Source organism: Lineus longissimus, chromosome 2 (assembly GCF_910592395.1).
Source record: "Lineus longissimus chromosome 2, tnLinLong1.2, whole genome shotgun sequence".
NCBI classification, from domain to species: domain Eukaryota; kingdom Metazoa; phylum Nemertea; class Pilidiophora; order Heteronemertea; family Lineidae; genus Lineus; species Lineus longissimus.
In genome coordinates, this window is record NC_088309.1 from 11327497 (window position 1) to 11350521 (window position 23025).

Below are 23025 nucleotides of genomic sequence, written 5' to 3' on the forward strand. Positions count from 1 at the left end.
CACAAAGGAATGCGTCTGGTGGCGGGAAACGGGCCGCGAAGACGCCTAAACCCTCTTCCGGTTCCGTTTCCGGGCATATAACCCGGAGGTCTAGCAAACCTCCCGCCACCACCCCTTCCGTCAGCCGAGTTCCGGTTCCGGCCGCGGCTGCGAAGGATGCGGGATCTGACATTATTAATGTCTGTGGTCCCAAGGGAGACTTACATCCAATAAGTCTCCAAGGGTTTAATATACCCCGGACCTCAGGGAACCTTCCGGTTCCCCTGTCGTCCGCTCCCCCGAGTACAAGCCCTTTGTACCCGCGGGAGCACCCTGCTTCCGGTCCGCCGATTGCAGTTCCGGTTACTGACGCGGGTTCCCGTTTTTCAGTAACCGAAGACTCTACTGGGGGTTTTTCTCAGTCTTTACTGCGAAATAACCCCAGTCCTCACGGACACAGTAGAGTAGGGCCGGACCTTATAACGCCACCTCCGAAACGCCATGCGTCTTTGGTAACAGCGTTTCCGCCCTCCGTACCTCCTTCTAAAAGGGCTTCCGGTAGCTCCATACCGGCGCAGGAGTTACGGGCATTTCCGGTTTCGGACTTCGTCCTACCGGAAATGCAGGCACCTTCCTACGTTGGCCAACCTCTTGGGTGGAACCAACCGGAAGTGCCACCCCCTCCTCGTAGCAGAGGCGTCGTTCCCATGGAACGAGCTACGCAGGGAGGACATCTGAACTCTAGTTCAGAATATGGGCAACTTCCGCTTCCGGAAGACCCATTCGCCCGCACATACGGCTTCCAGGGTTCGCTTATGCGCTCACCCTCGCCTCAACCGCCCGTCGTTGAGAGAAGCCGCACGTCGGGTCCGGAACCCGAGTCGGGACAGCAACTGTCCCAGCTCATCCAGATGGTAGCAGGTCTTTCTGATAGACTCAGCCATCTGGAGCAGGGTTCCGGTTCCTCTGGTGCGCCTGGTCCCATCGGATACCCACCATCCGACTCCTCTATTTTAGAGGAATTTTCTGAGAACGAGAGTTCTCAGCCAGGCTACCGCTCCCCCAATCAGGAGGAGCTGTCACCAGAGGAGGCCAGTATCCTGTCGGATATGAGGACACTCAGATCCTTGATCAGAGCGTACCTCCCGCAGGATCTGTGCCCTACCCCGCCGGAACTGCCAGCCTTGTCAACACCGACCTTTTCACTCTGGGGACAGGAAGTGGATCCCAATCCACAGGTTTCTCAAGGCTCCACTCGGGCACTTGAATTCCTTCCTCCCTCCCCGTCGGTGTTAGCAGTCTCTGAACTTTTGGAGCGTACAATCAGAGACTCACAAGGCGCCCACCAACGTACTTCCATCCCTGTCCTTCCGGCAGTCGGACCGGAAGCTTGGTGTAAACCGGGGAAGTTGTTCACGGCACAACTTCCTCCCGTTAGGCAGTACCGCGCTGACTATTATCGAGTCAGCTCGGCCGGCTGTCCAGCTGCAGCATCGACTTCCATATTAAAGGACGATGTACAGCTGGACCAACTCGTGCCTAGGGTGACCTCCTCCTCGGCTTACCGAGACCTTAGAGCACAAGAGGGTCTGGCCAAAAACACGTTAGCGGTGCTCTCCTACGCAGAGCACACTAACCTGGCCCTAGCCAGATCCCTAAAAGATAATGAGTCACTATCTGATGACACAAAATCGCTTGTGACATCCTTGTCACATTCGATTAGGCACGCTATTGCGCTGTCCGCCAAGACCGCAGCAAATAGCGTCCTACTCCGTAGAGACGCCGCACTGGGCTCTCTCAATGTCATCAGATCCCTCCAGCTGGAAGGGGCCTTAAGAACCGCTCCTATGGACGGTTCTTTCCTGTTCGCAGATTCTGTACAAGAGGCGGCTCAAGCACAGAAAGATTGGGACAAATTATATGCCCCCACTGCGACACAGAGGGCCAAGACCTCTCTACCTAACGCTAGAAAGATAGAGAGGCCCCAGCAGGCATCGGGTTCAATCCCGTACGCCAGGCAGGTCCTGCCTAGGCCTACCCCGCCTAGTCAGCCTGCTCCTGCTGGATCCTTCCGACGGGAAGCGGAGGGTCGCCGGACTGGAAAGAGGAAAAATACTTCCTCTAACCAGGGTGGATCCGGTCCGACTAAGCACTCCTTTCGCCCAAGGGGTGCTGGCCGGAAGAGGTGACTCCCCCCTCCTTTCTCCTTCCGGACGCAAAAAGGAGCCGACTCCGGTAGTCGGGGGCCGTCTGCAAAAATTTGCAGACATTTGGGACGATTGGTGCCCAAAGGGGTCCCCAGTCCCAAACATGTTGAGGTACGGAGTGAAACTAGATTTCAACCGTACCCCCCCCCCGACTACCATATATCCAACCCCAGTTCAGCCACCGAAGGACCCAGTCAAGGCCTCTGCCCTCCAAGCAGAGGTCGCGACATTACTGGAGAAGCAAGCTATCCAGGTCCTTCAAGATCCATGCTCCCCCGGCTTTTACAGCCACGTTTTCTTGGTTCCCAAGAAAGCAGGGACATGGAGGCTGATCATAGACCTTTCCAGGTTAAACACCTTCTTGAATGTTCCTCATTTCAAGATGGAAACCACCAGGTCTATAGCAACGGCGATACAGCCCAACGATTGGGCGGTATCGATGGATTTAATGGATGCGTACTTACATGTACCGATCCATCCAGACTATCAACACTTCCTTCGATTCCATTACGAAGGAAAGACGTATCAATTCAGGGCCCTGCCGTTCGGTCTGGCATCGGCACCCCTAATTTTTACGATGATAGTCACAGCCTTCGTCGCTCCCTTTCACGTGATGGGGTTCAAGCTCCATCACTACCTAGACGATTGGCTACTCCGTTGCAAATCGCGGGAACTACTACTGCAACAACTTCAGGTTCTAAAGCAAAAAGTAGTTTCCGCAGGTTGGATTATCAACGAAACAAAGTCAGAATTCATACCATCCCAAGACTTCGTTTACGTTGGAGTTCGGTTCCTTACGGCCATAGGGAAAATGCTGCCCCCCCTAGACAGGATAAAGAAAATTCTTCATCTCGTCGCAGAATTCAGAGGAAGGACTCAAGCTCCCGCAAGGCGATGCTTGAGCCTTTTGGGTCTTCTGAATTCGGCAGCAGATCAAATCCCCCTTGGCCGTCTATATATGCGTCCCATCCAGATGTTTCTAATGTCTCTATGGAAACCCCACAGGGACCCATTAGACAAGTTGGTATTGATACCTCAATACCTACTCAAGAACGTCTGGAACTTCTGGGAGTCGGAGACTCGTCTCCAAAGCGGTGTAGATCTTGCTCCACCGCCCCCAGAAGTGTCCCTGTTCACAGATGCTTCCCTACTAGGGTGGGGAGCACATCTGAACAACGGGGACATGTCCATAAGAGGTCTATGGACAAGGGAGGAGACCATTCTTCCAATAAATATATTGGAAATGAAGGCTGTCCTTCTTGCCGTGAGGGCTCTTTCCCTTCGCCTGAAGAATCGGAGAGTAACCCTGTTCTCCGACAATTCTACAGTAGTAGCATATGTCAGGAGACAGGGAGGCACAAAGTCCGGCATTCTTTGCCAGCTAACTTGGGAGCTTTACCATCTTTGTGCCGACCTTGGAGTATCGATATGTGCCAGACACATACCGGGCAATCGCAACATCCTTGCCGACGCCCTGTCCCGTCAGAACAAGCTAGTTCAGACAGAGTGGACACTCCATCAGGAGATTGTAGACGACCTTTGTCGCCTTTGGCAATATCCGAAGGTAGATCTGTTCGCCACCAGGCTGAACAATCGCCTTCCCATCTATTACTCTCCACTTCCGGACGAAGAGGCCCTGGAAGTCGACAGCCTTACAGGCTCTTGGGTCGGGCTGAACGCATATGCGTTTCCACCCCTCCCTCTCATCCAACCAGTCCTGACCAAGATCTTGACCAGCCATCCGGTGAGAATAACTCTCATCGCACCTTGCTGGCCAAATCAGGCCTGGTTCCCAGCCTTGCTGGAGCTCCTGATAGATCACCCCAGGAGTCTTCCTACTTGGAAGCACCTCCTGTGGCACCCCCTGGGGAGATGCTACCACCAGAACCCTGGATTTTTCAAGTTTCACGCCTGGAACTTATCCAGTTGCATCTCCACCAGAGAGGCTTTTCGGACATCGCTGTCAAGCGCATGTCCGCACCTCAAAGGGGGTCTACCCTTGATGTGTATCAAGGAAAGTGGTCTACCTTCACTTCCTGGTGCAGGGAGAACGGAGTTAATCCGATCTCTCCCTCTATATACAGATTAGTTGATTTCCTTATTGAATTATTCACGGAAAGACAGCTATCTGTCACGGCTATAAAAGGGTACAAGTCCGCCATCGCTTCTACCCTCCGTGTTTTAAGCACCTGGGATCTTCGTTGGGAGGACCAAATAACCCCTCTTTTCAGAGGAATGTTATTAGAGCGTCCTAGACCGGTTCACAACACCCCTAAATGGGACCTTTCTGTTGTCCTTAAGGTGCTCATGAGGCATCCTTTTGAACCCATGTCTATTTCATCCATGAAATATCTGACACTCAAAACGGTCTTTCTAGTAGCCTTGGCTACCGCCCAACGGAGATCAGAGCTCCATGCACTTTCTTTTAAGAAGCTGGCTTTTAGAGAGGGAGGGGAGGTTATCCTGGCTTTTATACCAGGATTTCTGGCGAAGAACCAGGGACCGGCCGCCTCTCGGCCCCCGGTTACTATTCCCTCTCTGTCAGGAACGATCTCTTATGATCTTCCTGACAGAACTTTATGTCCCGTCAGGGCCCTAAAGTTCTACATAAATAGGACAAAACCTCCCGGTATCCGCCAGGGGAGAGAGCGTTTGTTTTTGTCCTATAAGGAGGGAAATAAACGAGAGATAGCGGCCGCCACTATTTCAAGGTGGATTGTGGAGACTATTCGTCTTTCCTACAACACCTTGAAGACTTCCTCTGATCTTCGTGCGCTAGCTAACATCTCAGCGCACGAAGTTAGAGCACTAGCCACCTCCTGGGCTAACTACCGAGGAGTTGCTCTTCAAGAAGTCGTTTCCGCTGCATGTTGGAGTAATCACTCCACATTCTCTCGTTTCTACCTACGAGACGTTTCTTCCCTCGTAGATGGCATGCACACAATCGGCCCGATTGTGTCTGCGGGGCATGTTGTTTGATCCTGGCTAGATCAAAAAAGGGGGGGAAGCCCGATTGAAGAGTCAAACGCGCATCTTGCGCCATTTTTGATATGCCCTATCTTCAACATCCAGGCAACCCCTAGTAGACTAGAAAGGACGCAATTTCTTATTGTTGTTTAGCAATAATTCATTCTACACCCTTCAACATGCCTTACTTGCTCTAAGCTCTGTTGCCGGAAAGAAGATGGTTTTATTACGCAATTCTAGCGCTTTCCGGAGAATGGGTCTATTACTCTCTATAATATGATTGTAATACCGAGATCAAAATACCGGTCCTCCGGTTCTCCCCATTTCTTTCCCCTGGCGGTCCTCCTTAGCTAATATGCCGGTGGTGCCTCCTGGATGGAACAACAGCTCAGCCTTAGGTAAGTCCTCGTTTCCCACCTCCAATAGGTTGCTGGGATTCGATGCAAAAGTGTTCCATAGGTAAGTTTGAATGACACAAAATGCCCATTTCCTTACAAGAAATGGCCATTTTGTTAGTTCATACTTACCTATGGAACACGGCCCTCCCGCCGTCCCCACAAACGGGACATACTCTTTATTAACGCTCAAGAGTAAAGACTAAATATGGCGGCATGAGATCGGCGCGATCTCGCGGGATCGGTCAGGGCGCCGCCTGGCGGCCGAGCTGTTAACTCAGTTCTCCCTTTAGAAAATTAAAGGGATACTCTTGTGTTTGAGCCCAAATGGAGTAACATGCAAAAGTGTTCCATAGGTAAGTATGAACTAACAAAATGGCCATTTCTTGTAAGGAAATGGGCATTTGTCCGAATTGACTCCAGTCATTTGTCCGAATTGACTCCAGTCATTTGTCCGAATTGACTCCAGTCATTCGTCCAAAATGCCCAGGTTGCCTCTGGGGTGACGCAAGGCCTTATTCGCCCTTGGTTGCAGTTGGCTATAAAAGGGCTAAAGGGTCTTTATCATTGGTGGCTTCATTGAATGAACAACACTTCCTCAATTATCTGAAAAAAACTCAATGAGATTTGTTTCTGGTTTACTTGCAGCAAGACGAATCGACGCGTCGCCACAACGAGAAACTTGGACAAATTCGAGAGAAGGCGTTTGAGATGAGCGTATTGAGGCACTCCACTGAAGACCACAACGACGCCCCGAAACTCACTCCATATGACAAGAAGAAGTTGTGCAGTCTTTGCAACGTGCTGGTAAGTTGAATTTTGTTCTTGTGATTCGATCTTTAAGTGGTTGTTTGTGTTTGGCTTGATCGTGGGGGGGGCTGTTAGTTTTCTATGGCACGCAAATTCACGAGGGAAATGGGTCATTGCAACTGGTTCAGCAAGTTTGGCCTTGCACGGCACTTGCGCAAGTATAAATTGCCACAGCGTTCTTGTTAACACTGGCGCCTGATCTCGGAGCGGGTTGCGTTGGGATGAATGGCCGACGGATAGGATTTTTGAGAAAAGATGGCGGATAATCCTGCAAGTGTCGGCTTTTGGGTGTACACGAATTTGTTTCATCACATCACAATGCAATTTTTTTGTAAAATTAGAACTGAAGAACAAAATTGCTGGATTTTATTTTTGCAAATTTTTCTACTCACGAAGAATGTGAAAATTAAAATGTACACAGAAATTTCCTGGTTTACAGTAGCTTGTATATATACATCATATCAGATATCCATTCTGATCATATGCACGTGGACCCCAGAGTAAGATATAACGGTCCACGATTAGTTCATTGATGTAAGGGTAGATGGCAACACTTTCTTCTATTATAGTGGTTCATCATTTGAGCAAAATAAGTTATTTTTTACTCAATGGTTCTGGCTATTTAGTATAAAAGTTATGAGACAAGACCACTAATGAATATTCATAGGTTGGAGGGTCGAGGCCTATCAATTAGACGAGTGCATGTTTTTAACTCTCAAGTACATATTTGGAGAGGTATTGAAAAAATATTTGTTGTGGCAAGTCTACAGATATAAAGAAATTATTTGATGAAAAAATTTCGAAATTTGCTAATTGGGTAATAGGGGGCGTGTTTTGAGATTTTTCTGCCAGTTGGCTGAAAAGATTGGAAATATCAATGTCTGTCTAATTTGTCGATTATCAAAAAATTTCCGTGGTCAACTACCAGTTTATTTTTCACCATTTACTTGCCCGACTGTCCGGAATATCATATCAAAATTTCAGATTCACAACCCCACGCAGTATTTGATGCGTCGCGGTCAAACATTGACAATTTAACTGCTAAAAGGCTTAAAAAATCAATTGTGGTCTTGTCTCTTATACAACATATACTTCTATCAGGTTCACAAACAAGGACAGGCTGTGGCGAAAGCATGTTAATTATACTGAGAACTTGCTCAGGGGCCAGGCCAAGTGAACCACACTAAATGTTTCTCTACCAAAGATTTTATCTCCTAGTTCAATGAAATATTTGAACTCGCCCCTCAAAACAAAGGTTAGCATTTTACAATTCACTGGATGTACAATGTAACTTGAAAAAGAAATATGTCTGTGATCATTCAACTTTAATCACAATCAAAGAGAGTCTTGCTTACAAAAGGATTTCTCGAGTTAAATTTAATCAATTTGAGTCTTACGATGACACAAAGCTGTAAAATCTTGGCATCTTTGGAATTCATTTGATTTCAATCAATCGTAAGGCTTCTTGACGAGTGGCCGTTGCAATGATGCTGTAGAAACTCATGATTATTCCTTTGTAGATTTCTGAAAATATTCTATCCTGGTTGTTTTTTTTGTCTGCTAAAAAAACAATAGGCCGCATTTTTTGGGTAAAAACAGCTCATTAGGGGCCCTTGAGGTTGGCAGGGTGCAGCACCCTTTAAAATTAGCCTAGACTGAACACTTAGAAATATTTTGCTTTACTGAAGCAGGAGGACTCAGCAGCCATAGACATTGTGTCTTAATCTGATCTATATCAGTATTGAGCCAACTTCGCTGATATTGATTGAACAAATTTTAGCTGAGGAGTAAATTTTTGATAAACCTAAAACTGAAAATGACTAAAAATAGAATTGTAGAAATTAAAAAGGATCAACACTGCATGTACATGTACTTCATGCCAACAGATCATAAATTTTGTTGCAATTTTACAGTTTTTCCAAAACAATGATCTCTGGCTCAGGTGTTGGCCAATCCAGCTCAAAACTTCGCTGATATTGGGTGAACAAATTTTAGCCAAGGACTAAGGAGTAAACTTTCGGCAAACCTCAAACTAAAAATGACTAGAATTGTAGAAATTAAAAAGGATCAACACTGCATGTACATGTATTTCATGCCAACAGATTTAAAATTTTGTTGCGATTTTACAGTTTTTCCAAAACAATGATCTCTGGCTTATTAGGTGTTGGCCAATCCAGCTAGAGTTCAATTTTGGGTTGGCTTATATAAACAGGACCAGGTAGCAGTTACCCTTTCTGGCTACTATATAAAGTAAATGTTTCTACAGTTTACTATTACAGTGTAACCTCCATTAGCGGACACCTCTCTATTAAGGACACTAGTTTTGGTCCCAAATTGGTGCTTTCCATTCAATTTGACCTCTCTAATCAGGACACCTCTCTATTAAGCACAGCATGTGTCAGTCTGAAGGGTGTCCTTAATAGAGAGGTTCTACTGTACTAACTTCATTTGGTTTATCTACTCATACAAATGTCAGACTTACATGTAACTACCGGTATTATAACATTGTCGTCACTCCGACACAGATATTTTTATGAGAGAAGGTTCATTTTCTTTCAATGTGAATTTAAAACCAACTTTAATTTCCTTTGTAATTTGTTCACCTCGGTTTCTAATGGATGACTCTCCAATGCTCGTCGTGCCAAATAGATAAGTAAATTAAAATTTGAAAGCATTCCCTTTGCTATTGTCTAATTGCATTTAACACAATTTCATTAGAGGAAGTGAGAGCACGTTCCTTAGTGAATTCATGAGTAAGGTATACTGATTAAGTCCGCACAGGCATTGGGATTTTAAATTCTCATGATGTTCGTGAGTAGCGGATTAAAGTTCTGAGATTGAATTTGTTATTCTTCTTCCTGTAGTTGTAGCAGTTTCTCATTTCGGAATGGAAGAGGTTGATTTTGTTTCTGGTGTACTGTAAGCCCCATTATTTTTGTTGGCTAGAGAAATGCAGACAGAAACGCTAAAGCAAACAGGCAATTTTCGTTGCTGCGAACTGTGATCATTATCGCATGAGATGCGATCAGTATCGAACCCAGCAGCTTTACCTGTGGACAAGCAATCTTTTTATTGCTTATTGCAGTGATAATTGTCACAGGTTTCTGCGCAGGGACAAAGGCAATCTATTGGGGCGCTTTTAATTTATAAGTCTTGTACTTGGACATTTTTGATTCACCAGCTTATCAATACTGGCATATATCCCAATGACAGCGAAAACAGTAGTCTGACAAATGACAACAAACTTTGAGCACATTTTTTTTCGATTTTTTTTCATTCTGTTCTGAATGGTACATGTAGCATCTAGATCTACAGTCCAGCCAAAACAAAACCAAAGTAGATTTAAACGTTTTTACTTTTTGTCCTTTGCTGTCTATAATGTGGATTCATTTGTCTTTTCAGCTACCCTCTGAAGTTCATCTGTTGAGTCACTTGAGAGGCAAGAAACATCAACAGTCTCTATTGGCCAAGAACCATGGCAAGGAACTATCAAGAGAAGTCATTGTAAGTGGGCATTTTCATTTGAAAAACTTCTATGCTGTGATGATGTATCTTCTTGGCAGCTAAAGAAGACAAAAAACAGCAGTTGAAGTTAAAGAAAAGTTCTCCTCGTAGCCTCTGCATTTGTTTCCCTATAAAGTTCTAGAATTCACCCAGTCCAATGAAGAACTCACTGTGTTCATAATTGATAGCAGTTAGAAACAGCATTGATACACAGTAATGTCCTAAAACTAATTTAAGAGAAGCTTGTGCAAAAACTCTATGTACAGTACACTGCACATAACATACACGAATTTAGGGATGTCACTTGTGATTGAGACTGTACAGCTGCCTGTTGCATTGATGTCCCGGTACGAATGTAGAAGAAGGTCCTGCAAAGATTCTATGTACATTGCACATATAACATAATTTGGGGATGTCACTTGTGATTGGGACTGTAGCAAGATCTCTAAGCTGCCTGTTTGGCCTTGGATGGCTACTTAAAGACACATAATGACAACTCAAAAGCAGAGATCAAAAGAAATTAAAAGAAAAAGAAAACCACCCTACTGTTGTCATGTCAGTTTAAAAGTATGATGTTCCCCTGGGTCTATTAAATCTAAATATCAGATATTTGTTTCAAACCGAAGAACGCTAGAAAAACATTTGAGAGTGCATTTTATAAATTTTTTCCTTGCCTTTAAAGAATGGCCTTTAAATTACTTTTAAGTACAAGAAAGCTTTGATGAAATATGAATCAGACCCGAGATAGAAAAATGCTGTCTCCGCTACTTAAAGTATCGGTTTCTGATGACCTTGAAAATAAGTTGTTTCATAAAAGATTAAGTGGCGAGCGTTTTCCTCGGGAAGCTCTGTCTGTCTATTGAATATTGGAGTTCGAAAGAAAACAGCTGTTTTCTTGTCATTTTTGTTTAACGTTTGAGAAAGTCGGCGCATTTACTGTTTATTTTTTGTGAAATTTTGTAATCCGCCCAAACATCAGGATTTTTTTTTTCCTAAAAATATTTGCGAATTGTAAATAATAAAGAAGAGTGAAAATTAGCAATTTACTGGTCATAGTTTAGGTCCAGCCTGGTTGCACTTTCCCGCAGGACCAAAATGAAATTGAGGATGTTCAGCTTGGTGCTGCACTAAAATTGTAAAACGAAGAACACTTCCCGTGATATAGAATGCCAACGCGAGAATTCTTATTGTACGGCAAGCTATTTATTCTGGCTTACATGATTAGTAACTGTTGGCTATAATCATCGAAACAATAAATTCATATTGCGAGATAAAAGCTAAGCTAATTAATGCCAGTCATGAGCGAAAGCTTCTTACAGTAACTCCTTTAGCGCTATGCAGATTTGTGATAGCAATCGAGAACACTAGCGTGTAAGCAATCATTAATTCTAGCATAGCGCAAGTTGGGTACATAAAATTCAATATCGCACATTTTCTGTGCGAGGTATTGTTTGACGTATTGTCATGAAGTTGGTACCCTGATTACGATCGCGATCATCTCGGATGTGGCAAATTGGTTAATCTGGACCAATTAGGCAAACACCTTGTTTCTATTATGGTCTGACGGGCACGGTGCATTCAATTGGTTTTCCCATGAAATGGGTGGTTTTATGACCAGATCTATTATAAAGTGAGGCTTAAAAATGCTGGTGTTTCACTGCTGCTTTTGGGTAAGGAACTGGCTATTCGAACCGCAACGGTGCATGGGGCCATTGTTTCCGGTCTTATTCGCACCGTCAGAAACACCGTTACGGTGAAAGGTACCGTATCGTGATGGTGCGAATAATACGGAGTGAATAAATAGATCGCACCGTGGTGACATGGGTGATGGTGGGTAAGGAAAGTAGGCCTAATTCATGATTGAGGTGGTGTTTGTTTGTGACGAGTGTTGGAAGTGCCTTTACTCATGTCTCCGGGTGTGGGTAGGATCCTTGACTTCCAGCCAGGCCAGCCGGCCCTGTCACGGTACGAATAGCCACGGCCTTTGGGTAAATCTAAATGTGCTATAGGTAGAAAATGTGTGTTCTGACTTGTATCTTGTGTTGCGGCATCTACATCTGCAGGCAGAATAGAACGTAGGAGGAAACTGGAACACCCAGAAAGAATAAGGGGTTGTCTTATACATGAGGCTGCACTTCTGCAGGGGAGGCCCCCTCTCAAACTCAGAAAAGATTTATAACCAATAGGAAAGGCACCGTGGGAACTCATATAGGAGGACCATGTTAATTTCTTAACGACAGTCCTCTAAAATATCCACTCGGTCCTTATATCCACCAACACTACTAGAGTAGGAGAGCTAATCAAATTTTCAAACCAAAAACATCTCGAGTCGGAGCTTCTTCTTGGAGAGTATTGACTGAGATGAGTGGTGTGAGGGTTGTTTGAAAATGAGAAATAGGGTTTATGGGGTTAAATCCATTATCAAAATTGATACGATGTTGTAGTAATCTGAGTTAATCCCAGTTGGCAGCAAGACTACCACAAGTTTTTTGCTAGCTAGCTAGCACTACGCTTTCTATAGCTTTGCTGTTTCGACCATACATGACAATAGTTTGTTTCAGTTGTGCCATGTTATTGCTGACATGCAGGGCTCCCAACTCCCCCTTAACTCATCCCGTTGCTGAAGGCCTCTGATGTAGAATTGCTATGAAAAATGTGCAATGACCCTAACTCACTAGTAGGGATAAATTGTAAGCATGATTTAGAACTGATGAGGGAGATTTTGAGGCTGGAATAGACCCCCCAATACTCATTTGCAGTGTGTTAAGTGGTTAAATGTAATTTGGAGGTCAGAAACCCAAAGAAACTTGTTTTGCGCCGACCTGCTGACGCCCCGCCCCCTGGGGCAGTCTGGCAGTTTCCTGGTGCCCCCAGATCGGTGTGGGACCCCAACTGCCAGCTTATAGTAGTTGAAAAGCCTTGGATATCCACACTGTTATCTGCTGCATGCAAGGGAGAGGGTTAAAGAAAAGAGCAGTTCAAGTTTCACAATAATGTGCGGGCATCCCTGGAGTGTTCAAAGGAAAACAAAAGTGAATTTTTGATATCGCTTTTGTCTTTTGTGTTGTTGGCTTGTTTGATGCTGTCGGCATTCTTTCCTGATCTCTTCATTGGATCTTTTCTATCCCTCAGATCAAGTGGAGCCAACCTAATCCAACCAACCTTGTTTAATTCTGTGTTTACTGTCCCCAAGTGAGAAATGATTTGACGTATTATGAAGTTGGCTCAAACCAAATCAATACAGAAATACATACATTGACATGTAGGATTCCATTCGTAGAAATTTCTCTCTGCTCTAGTTTAGCAAACTCAGCCTTGTTTAATAAAATGGGATGGCTAAAGCGACTTGCCAACAAGATTTTTATTACTGCAACCTGAGAAAACAGAGTTATTGCTGTACTGTGTGGTCCCTTGTCTGCTGGTAAAACCAGTAATCGCTTGGTTTGAACTGTGCGTGTGATCGCCTGTTCTCGTCACAGGCATATGCGACGGCCACCGCAAATGAGAATTTTTATCGCATGTGATCATCAGTACGGGTCAGTCATGCGATCAGAATTTCAGGTCGCAGCAAGAAAAAATCACTTATTTGTGGGACGTTTGACAGCAATTCTTCTCATGAGAATTTGTTCTTGAAACAACTAAGTGTCTCTTGAAGGAGACCTTTTCAAAGATAGTTTTGAACAAACGTTGTCAGATAATGTACAATCAAAATTACAGAAAATTTTGTATCACCAGATGAATTTCCAATCCATGATGAGAGTAGTTTGCCACAAATGCAAATGTCAAAGCAGCAGGGCCAGGGATTGGCAAACATGTTTGGCCTAATCCAACCAACCATCCATCCAGTCCCCAAAATCACTTGATCTCTTACCCGCGCAAAGTTATGATTGTTCTTCCTATTGTTTTCATTTTAGGAAACGTTTAACCTGCGTCATATCACGGATGCCCCAAGCGATCGGCCTGATCCCCGCGCTGCCTTGGATAAAGAACGACAAAAAGCTCTGAAGAAACGCTGTAAGAAGCTTAGGCAACGTATGACAGTCAGGTACGTTTGATCAGCACCAACGATGGCATGATACTCCAAGGGGCGAAATGAATATTTTTCATAAGTCCCTGAGATTCTATTCTGTAGGATTAGTATTTGCAGCAGTGTCGTATTGGTTATTTTGGGTAAATGTTTTTCTACGTCTCGGTGCCCTTTCCATTCTTCTGTACCAGATAAAGCATTCGTTTGATATCGCCAACTCATGTGCTGAATTGATACTCCAAGGGATGAAGAAAAATGATTTCATGAATTGCTTTAGACTCTCCCCCGTATTCTATATTTTGGGCTCGTTTTTTTTGCAATTGTTTCTCTGGTCATTGTGAAGGTGCAGTTTCAGTCCTTGAAATATGACCTGAGATCAGCTACGAGCCCGGCTGTTTGTTTGGCAGATGTATTTTTGGAGGTCATCAGTCTGTTATGTCGCAGAAATCCCTGAATCCCTCTATCTCTTCCCTGCATCATGATTCTTCATCTTATCAATTGGGTCCTCCAGCCTTCTCACGGTGTACATGCAACGGCCTTATACGATCAAATCACTCATTAATTTGAGCAACGAGCATCTCGGGAAGTAAAAGTAAAGTCCGAATTGAACGGTGCATTGAAATAACTTCACTAAAATTATCCCTGGTTGTGACTTTGTCTTCACTGGTTGTGACTTTGTCTTCACTGGTTGTGACTTTGTCTTCACTGGTTGTGGCTTTATCCTCAGTGGTTGTGAATTTGTACTCAGTGGTTGTGACTTTGTCTTCACTGGTTGTGACTTTGTCCTTGCTGGTTGTGACTTTGTCCTCACCGGTTGTGACTTTGTCATAATGGACCAACTTGGGAGACAAAATAGAGACAAACCCTATGGAATGGAATGGAATATCTCTGTGCAACTCAGTAATGATAGGGTGCTCTGCTATTTGTTTTCATCACAACTAGGTTATTATTGGACTCCCCTTGCACTGGCCTGCTATAAACTGCAAAAAGTCCTGTTAATTTTTGCAATTTGCAAAAATTACTAAGCAAAATTAAAATATACATGATTTTTTGGCGGACTACATTAATTCAGCACTATTTTACATTCCAGATGCGAAAAGTTGCATCAAAATTTCTGTGTGATGGCCAAGGATTTAGTTTTGGATATTCAAGTTCTTTGTCAAATTGAATGAAAATTGACTTATCCAAATGGAAAATCTCGCTTTGCACAGCATCCTGTTTAACTGTTGCCTTCTCTGTATAATCATAATGGAGTGTAGTTCCTCTCTGATGGGTCCGCTCTTCCTGTGCCATGTCTGATGCATTAAACCAACTGCATTGAATAGCCTTAAATGTCTGCTATTCTCTCCAGTAACATTTGAGTTGTCTTTGTAGCGGAACGTAGCCTAGGGGTGCGCAATAAACTTCAAAGGTCGTGCTAATGGTACGGTGGTTACAGACCAACTTTGCAGAATCCTTGTCCTTTGGTGGCTGGATGTTAGTTGCTTTTGTTGGCACAAATGGGAAGTCAGTCATAGGGTCTATATCATTATAAAGAGTCTTGGTTTCAGGTGTTGATACCAAACTGGAGGTCTTGGTTACCTCACCAAACACCGCTAGGGTAGAGGTAAAAAGTAGGCCAAAACTGATGCGTCTTGCTAAAGGTTTTGGGATACTGGATGTTAGTTGCTTTTGTTGGCACAAATGGGAAGTCAGTCATAGGGTCCATATCATTATAAAGAGTCTTGGTTTCAGGTGTTGATACCAAACTGGAGGTGTTGGTTGCCTCACCAAACACCGCAAGGGTAGAGGTAAAAAGTAGGCCAAAACTGATGCGTCTTGCTTAATGCTTTGGGATAATTGGCTGCTCCACCTCAGCAGTGTTCTGTTAGACAACCAATATCACCAGTGTGGTATCAATTTCTGTTCTTAAATACCTCAAATTTAATGTTAAAATTTGATTTTAACTGCTTTTTACTGCTTCTTTATTTTGTACTGAAAAATCATAAGCTGTCCTAACAGGATAATATTGATGGATTTGCTACTTGTAACCATCTAAAATAGTAAGTTTAAATCAAACTAACGGCAACCTGGCTTCGAAGCCCCAAGGTGTAACTGAAAGCTTTTGAACATTTTGAATCGATTCTTTCGACCTGTATCGCTCATGTCATTGTGACATTTGACTCATCTTTGTATTTTGATTGCTCAAGGGCAGACGTCAGTCAGTTCTAGCAGACAGTCTGCTGTTGCCATTGTGTGTTCCCAGGAGCATCTTCTCTAAACGACAAAATATTGGCGAGTGTTTTATTTTTGCAAATGAATGCATTGTCAGAGGCAAACTCAACCCTTTTGCCAGCGATTGTCACTGCGGCGACAATCCATATTCAATGTTGATTTCCAGTGTGTATGTTGCCTGAAGAAAATGCTAGATGTCTCCCATGCATCTACTACTTAGAAAGGGGATTTCTCATGTTATTTCTGTCATGAATTTCATTGAATTTGGAAAGGTTTGATGTAGAGAGCTGAAAATTACCCCCCCCCCCCCCGGTCCCAGAGTCGCGTGTGTGTGGGGGGCCATATGGAAGTTGCCCCGGGAATTCTGCTCAGGATGGACTTGTGCAGTAATGGAGGTAATCCATGGTATTTGAAAATCTTCTTATTTTATCAAAAGTGTTATAAAGGGCACTGCGAATTGAAATTCTCATAATTCTCAATTTTTTCCCTTAGATTTTGATGACAGTTTTTCCAATTCCATTTGACTAAAATAATTATGCCTCTCTGACTACATGTAATTGTAGGGTTCTGTTCATCGCCGAGCTATGAATTAAGGCATATCCCTTGTGTTTTCTGTTTGACAATTTGCCCTCATAATAACACGGATATAGAATATTATGCAGAACTTACGAAAAAGACACTTCTTGCCTTTACTTCCGTGTTTTGAGCCCAGTGCAAAAAGTAGTCATGTCTGATTAAAGTCAAAGTCTCATGGTCAGCGATGAATCTATTACGCTGACATAATTTCAGGTTGCTGGCGATGATTACAGTCTCGCTCAGAGCTTAGTTTGTTGAACAGTATGGTTTACAATGCAAGCTATCATTAGGGAGGGGTTGCCAACGAGCGTTCTGTTGGTGTGATAATAATGCATCATAGAACTACTTTCCCTTTTCAAGGCTGTTATTAATTAGTAAGTTTTTTGGGCTGAAGCTGCTTGCTGAATAAATCATATGCTGTCCTTTCTTCTTTGGTTAATACGGCGGCATTATTCATTGTAATGTTTGAAGTGAAATTCAACCCAGACAGTTGAGAATGTTGAGTAAAAGTGTTAACAAATCCTCCAAAATGTGTTCAAAACTTTATACCCTTGCATTAAAACAGACTAAATACTGTCAACCGATAGTTACCAAACCTGGAAAATGAAACAACAGTGCAGAAGAAACGATTTTTTAAACAGCAGTGTACCTTTTCTTTGGCCATAGATAATTACCTTATTCATCGGTTCATCAAATCCAAACAGTTAAACATCTACAATTGTCACGCAATAGCGTCGTGTCCTTAATTACGCTAGCGCGATTCCTGTTTCGTCATTTCCTTCACCGTCATGACTGAACTGCTCGTAATCATTCAGAGTCGTTAGGAATTGTCTTGCAAATTTTCACCGGCAGAGATTTTGATGAATTCTTCGTTCTAATTAGGTTTCTTGGGCGCTTTTGTTCCCGGCATTCAACTGGCGTCATTTGGGATACAAGAAAATCCGTAGATGCCTCATCGGTGGCCATTCATTACATTCACCATGTCAATCGTTGGTATCTATACTGAATGGCAATTGCGCTCCGACTCATTCAAATGGTAATTAATGATACATTCGAAGAAGCATCCCAGATTGCCTGGATTTTATTGGGCTTATTGCCAATAGTTAGCGCGATATCCTCGGGCTTCAGAGACAAATTACAGAGTGCCTTGATTGTAGGGAGATCTTCTCCTCGTGAGCATTTAATTATCCTCACCCAGGAAGACAGTCTGTTTCTTCTTTGCCTGATTCAATGGTGACACTCAGTTTGTTATGATTTGTTTTGGTTTAAGAAGGCAGGCTGAGAATAAAGTCAGTTTGAGAGAGGGAGATCTATTTAAAAAATTAGTTTTTGGAAAGGTGGGTACCCTGGATCAAAGGTGTGTAGTGCAAAAAATTGAAAGTTAAAAGGGGGTCACTGTCTTTATCCAGGGGCCTTAAAAATGTTTGCTGGGAAGCAGCCCGCAAATGAAATAAGTGCCCACTCCATCCCTATTCAAAGAACAGCACAAGCCGGCTTCTAGATCAGTCTCAATTTGTAATCATGTTTTTCTTGCAGGGGTATTGAGCATTAGAATGCACTCGCTGGGAAGCTGCCCGCAAGCGAATCAGAGTGCCCACTCCTTGACTGGGCAAAGAGCAGCACAGGCAAACTTCTACATCAGACTTAATTTGTAATCATACTTTTCTTGCAGGGGCATTGAGTATGAGAATGCACTTGCTGGGAAGCAGCCCGCAAGTGAATCAGATTGTCCACTCCTTGTCTGGGCAAAGAGCAGCACAGGCAAACTTCTACATCAGACTAATTTTATCATCATGTTTTTCTTGCAGGGGCATTGAGTATGAGAATGCACTTGCTGGGAAGCAGCCCGCAAGTGAATCAGGTTGTCCACTCCTTGTCTAGGCAAAGAGCAGAACAGGCAAACTTCTACATCAGACTAATTTTATCATCATGTTTTTCTTGCAGGGGCATTGAGTATGAGAATGCACTCGCTGGGAAGCAGCCGGCAAATGAATCGGAGCACAAAGCAAAGTAAGTACATCCAATATGTCTATACTGTATAAAGCCACAAATAAAAAATTGAAAAAAATTCACAAATTTTTTTTGGCGGATTACGAAATGTCTTGAGGATGATTCCAATAGAAAAGATTTTTTGCGAATCTACGTTATTCTCAAAATCTGCCAAAAACAAAATCATGCATGGAATGAAATTTAACAGTTTACATTATTCAAAGCTTAGGTCGCATTTATTTTGGTGAATTATGAAAAACAATTTTACCTGATTGTGTCAAAGTCAATGGCCTGATTGTGTCAGACATGTCAGAGTCAATGGTGTGTCCATGCAGAAATTGTTTTCAGCATGTTTAGATTTTTGTGGTTGCATATACCCTTTCCAATAAAATTTTGAAGTAAATCATTTTATTCAGACCGAGTCACAACTTTACACAAATTGGCTTTGTGAAAAAGTGCATTAAATTTCCAATTTGATGTACATTGTACCTACTCATTGCAAATAAAAGAAGCGTTTTTGAACCAAAAAAGATACTCCAAGTAGAGCAACTTCCTGCACTTCAAATTTTACCATCGGCAGAAGCTGCAAAAAGCTGGCAACATTGCCTGATGCAGAAAGCTAAAGTGCAGAAACAAATGGAAGGTCTCCAGCTCAAAAAGTCATCCATAGCTCACGTTGGTTTCATCTGGAGTTGACAATATTTTTTATATATGATTCCATTGGAATGCATGCAAGGATTGGACCCGGTTGTCCTGAACCTGACTGTATTTTCCCATCTAAGCATGAGAACCCAGCGTCGATCAATGAAATCCATTAGTCTGATTGGCGTTGGCTTGGGAGACTGCGGTACAAGATAGGATGGCGGAAAATACTATACTCCTCGCTGATAGAAAATGATGCGACGTTTTCATATCTTTTAACCCTTAGATGGGCGCTAATGCAAACCATTAGTCGGACTGTCGCAATGGAAAGATGGGCGCCTGTCAACTCTGAGCACTAAGGTTCGATTCTCAGTCGGTCCCGGGGAAATCTGCCAAAAAACACTATGAAATATTACTATAACAAATCAGGGACTGTTTATGGATTCGGGGCAAGGGGATATCTCAGGCTTATCCCATGCTAATGTTCTTCTTTAATGTTTATCAGATCTGGTTTGTGGCAAGGGGATATCTCAGGGAGTATCTCTTCCCATTTTGAGGGAAAGCTCTAGGTCTACCACTCACTTCAGGAGAAACTGGACGGTTAATTTATGAAACAAACATGCTAATGTTCTTCACAGGCAATTCGAAACTGCTTACATGGTGGTATAGCCCGCCTGTGGTGATTGGTTCCCACAGCTCTCTACCAGCTGCTGTGATGGATTGCATCAAGAAATTCAGAATCTGTTGCAAACAACTGCAAGTGAACAAGTGTGTGCAAATTTTCGTTGGGAGCATGTCAAAAATATTTTGATGCAAAAAATACAAAGACTGTTCGTCTATCACTGGACCCCTTCCCTCCCCAGAATGGTAAAGACTGACTTCTGGCATTTTATTTCGAGTGTACTTGGCTTATCGAACTCAAAATATGCCTTCAAAAGTTCAAAATGATTATACATAACGAGTTCTGGAACTACGGCATAAGAAAATAAGATTTTTGAAATTCTCGAAACAACTGTCAAATGACCAAGTGCCTTGCATTCTCACGTAATTGATCATACGTTGAAAATGGAAATTATGAAAAAGTCGTAAAAATTATTTTCTAACGTCCGTATGTAAATTGAAACCACTTTATGGAACCCTCCCCTACCTTTGATTTGCTGTAACAGCCGAAAAGAATGTCTGTTTCGAACAACTGGCCAATGAACAAGTGTTTTTCCAAGATCGCCGGAACTGATGTCCATTATGAAAAAAAGGTTTGTTTGGATGGAAAAAAAATATGTTAAAAGCCTTGTAAAGGAATCCTTAACTGGGCGGGGTGTAACGTTACAAGGTGGGCCTGCATGCTCATAAACAACTGGGCGTAATGAGCAAGTGTGTGAGAGTAAAGGCACCTGTAATGGCTTACCCAGTTGCAGCTGAGAGTTTTAAATCGATTAGTGCCAAAAGTTCTACTCTTGAAATGTTGAACAACTGGACTACTCTGGTGGTGCTCTGATTATGCTAATGTCCCATTTTACCTCCTGTTTCTTGGATGTATAATAATCAGCGGTACAACTTGAGCATTTCTGACCGGTACCAATTATAAGGCAAGTTAAGACAAAGATACATAGTCTTGCAACAACTGTGGGTTCCAACTGATGGGACCTCTTGACCGCCAGAGATCGAGCCAGTCAACCTTGAATGTGTTTCTTATCTGCCGCATTGGCCCAATGCAGAACCATGTGGGTATTGCACTGATGGTAACTGTTGTGACCCGTCCTCTATGGGATTAGAGAGCAAAAGCAGTGATATCCTGGGTAATAATATGTCTAGTCCCGGACGAACGAAATATTTAGAGCTATCAGCCAAGTCAAACGCCTGCATTGAATTTTGAACCACTTCAAGAATCCACCATACTGACCATTTGCAGTCATTTTGAACAGACTGTAACAAAACTAATGGGTTCGTCTTTTCTATTGAGATAGCCATGGCTACATATGGCTTTTTAAAATGTCCTTGTACGTTTTCCTGTCATCATCAAACCTCTTTGCTTTGAAATTCACGAGCGTCTGATGTTTCCTATGATTTTCAGGCATGGGACGGCTATGGATGACATGCTTTCAGGAATAAAATTTTCACAGAGATGTATTTGTGATGATTTTCTACGGGTACAATGTACATGGATTTCCATCCTGACATAACCAGTGATTTTCAATATACTCCCCCTCTCGATAGCAAAAACCTGATCTCAGGATGATGGATTTCAGGTCGTACAACAATCTTAAGTCTCTTGATACACTAATTGTAATTCAAAGTGTGTCCTGTATGAGATAAAAATGACCCTGAATATTGGCTCTGGAGATTAACTTAGACTTTTACGACACAGTTAGAGAAGAAAAATAGCCTTTTAAGACACTGTTAAAGAAGAAAAATAGCCCTGATTAAAATGCATTCGATCCTGTTATCTTTTTTGCACAATAAATGATTTAGACACAAAAATTATGTTGGCGCATCACTTGGGCACATTGAATGAAAAGCATAAACATGATTTCGATAATTATCACCAACATTCAACGATGATAAATTTTAATCACTACTTATAGAGCAGTTGGGACATTCATCTTTATACAGCCTCCTAGAAGGAGAAAAGTGCCACTCAATCCATATATCAACTCCGAACAGATGCACAGAATTAATAATCATATTACCCAGCTGGTCCGATCAGGAAAATACCGAAAATGTGATTTGAACAAGTTTGCAACCATAGATAATTAGATCACCATTAGGCGACTTTTCATGTGCGCGTTATTAATCCAGCCTGTAAAATCATCCGACGAGCCTCCCATATCAGCCCAGTTTGAACCTGTCGTTCAGGGACCACTCTCATTTGTGCGACGAAAATTTAATTTCTGCTCGTACAAATTAACCATGACAAAGTGAACATACGTGTCAGGTCCAATTACCAGATTTCGCTGTCGCTCGATCGAATATGGCAGCGTTATGCGTAACTGTCGACGAGGAAGCGCCTTTTGACATGTTTTAGTTGGGTCATCGCATGTGCTGAAGGAGCCCCGAGGGAATCGCACCGGCCATTCCTAGCCTAACTTGCGCATACACTCATTATCACAGCCGTGACGGCTCGAGTGAGGTAACGAGATTTGTCATGCAATGCTGGAGTCATTTTTGCGTCAAATTGACCGGTGTCACCTGTACATTAATGTATGTGCACTAAATACCATGCGTCTATTTTCGCTTAACTTCTGTTGAGACAGCAGTGAGATGTTTTGGTAAGGGGTAAAAATGCAATGGCCAGATTGCACTGTGATAATGGCCACAAGACTTTTCAATATTCAAAATCATTCAATTTAAGTAAGCAGCATTATTTAGACATATCCAAATCTCATGGCAGAATGATTTTGATGTTCGACAGATTCAGATTATCTCTTTACTATCGTCTAGTATCACTGCACAAACAAGCAATTTTTGTTGCTGCAACCTACATTGCTGCTAGTGCAACAAAATATCTCTTGTGTGGGGGTAAAACCAGTAGTATCTGGGTTTGATATTAAACTCAAGTCAGTGCGAGGACTGATTCTTGTTGCAGACCGCAGTGACCAAGAAGAACTAGCAATTTTTGTTGCATGCAATATCGATAGCAGGTCTCGAGCATAATTTGTTTTCATCCAGTATTGGTAACCTGAAATCTATGAAGATAATACACCAGCAAAAATAAGGT

At 42.9% G+C, this 23025-nt stretch overlaps 1 protein-coding gene across 2 annotated transcripts in view; it reads left to right on the forward strand.

Moving 5' to 3' along the window:
• Positions 1 to 23025, forward strand: part of LOC135482626 (S phase cyclin A-associated protein in the endoplasmic reticulum-like) — a 69558-nt gene that overhangs the window by 16811 nt on the left and 29722 nt on the right. For both annotated transcript variants that reach the window (XM_064762839.1, XM_064762840.1), the window contains exons 15-18: positions 6197 to 6355; positions 9761 to 9862; positions 13777 to 13907; positions 18624 to 18689. In XM_064762839.1, coding sequence (XP_064618909.1) covers positions 6197 to 6355; positions 9761 to 9862; positions 13777 to 13907; positions 18624 to 18689 — 458 coding nt within the window. The remainder of the gene's footprint in view (positions 1 to 6196; positions 6356 to 9760; positions 9863 to 13776; positions 13908 to 18623; positions 18690 to 23025) is intronic.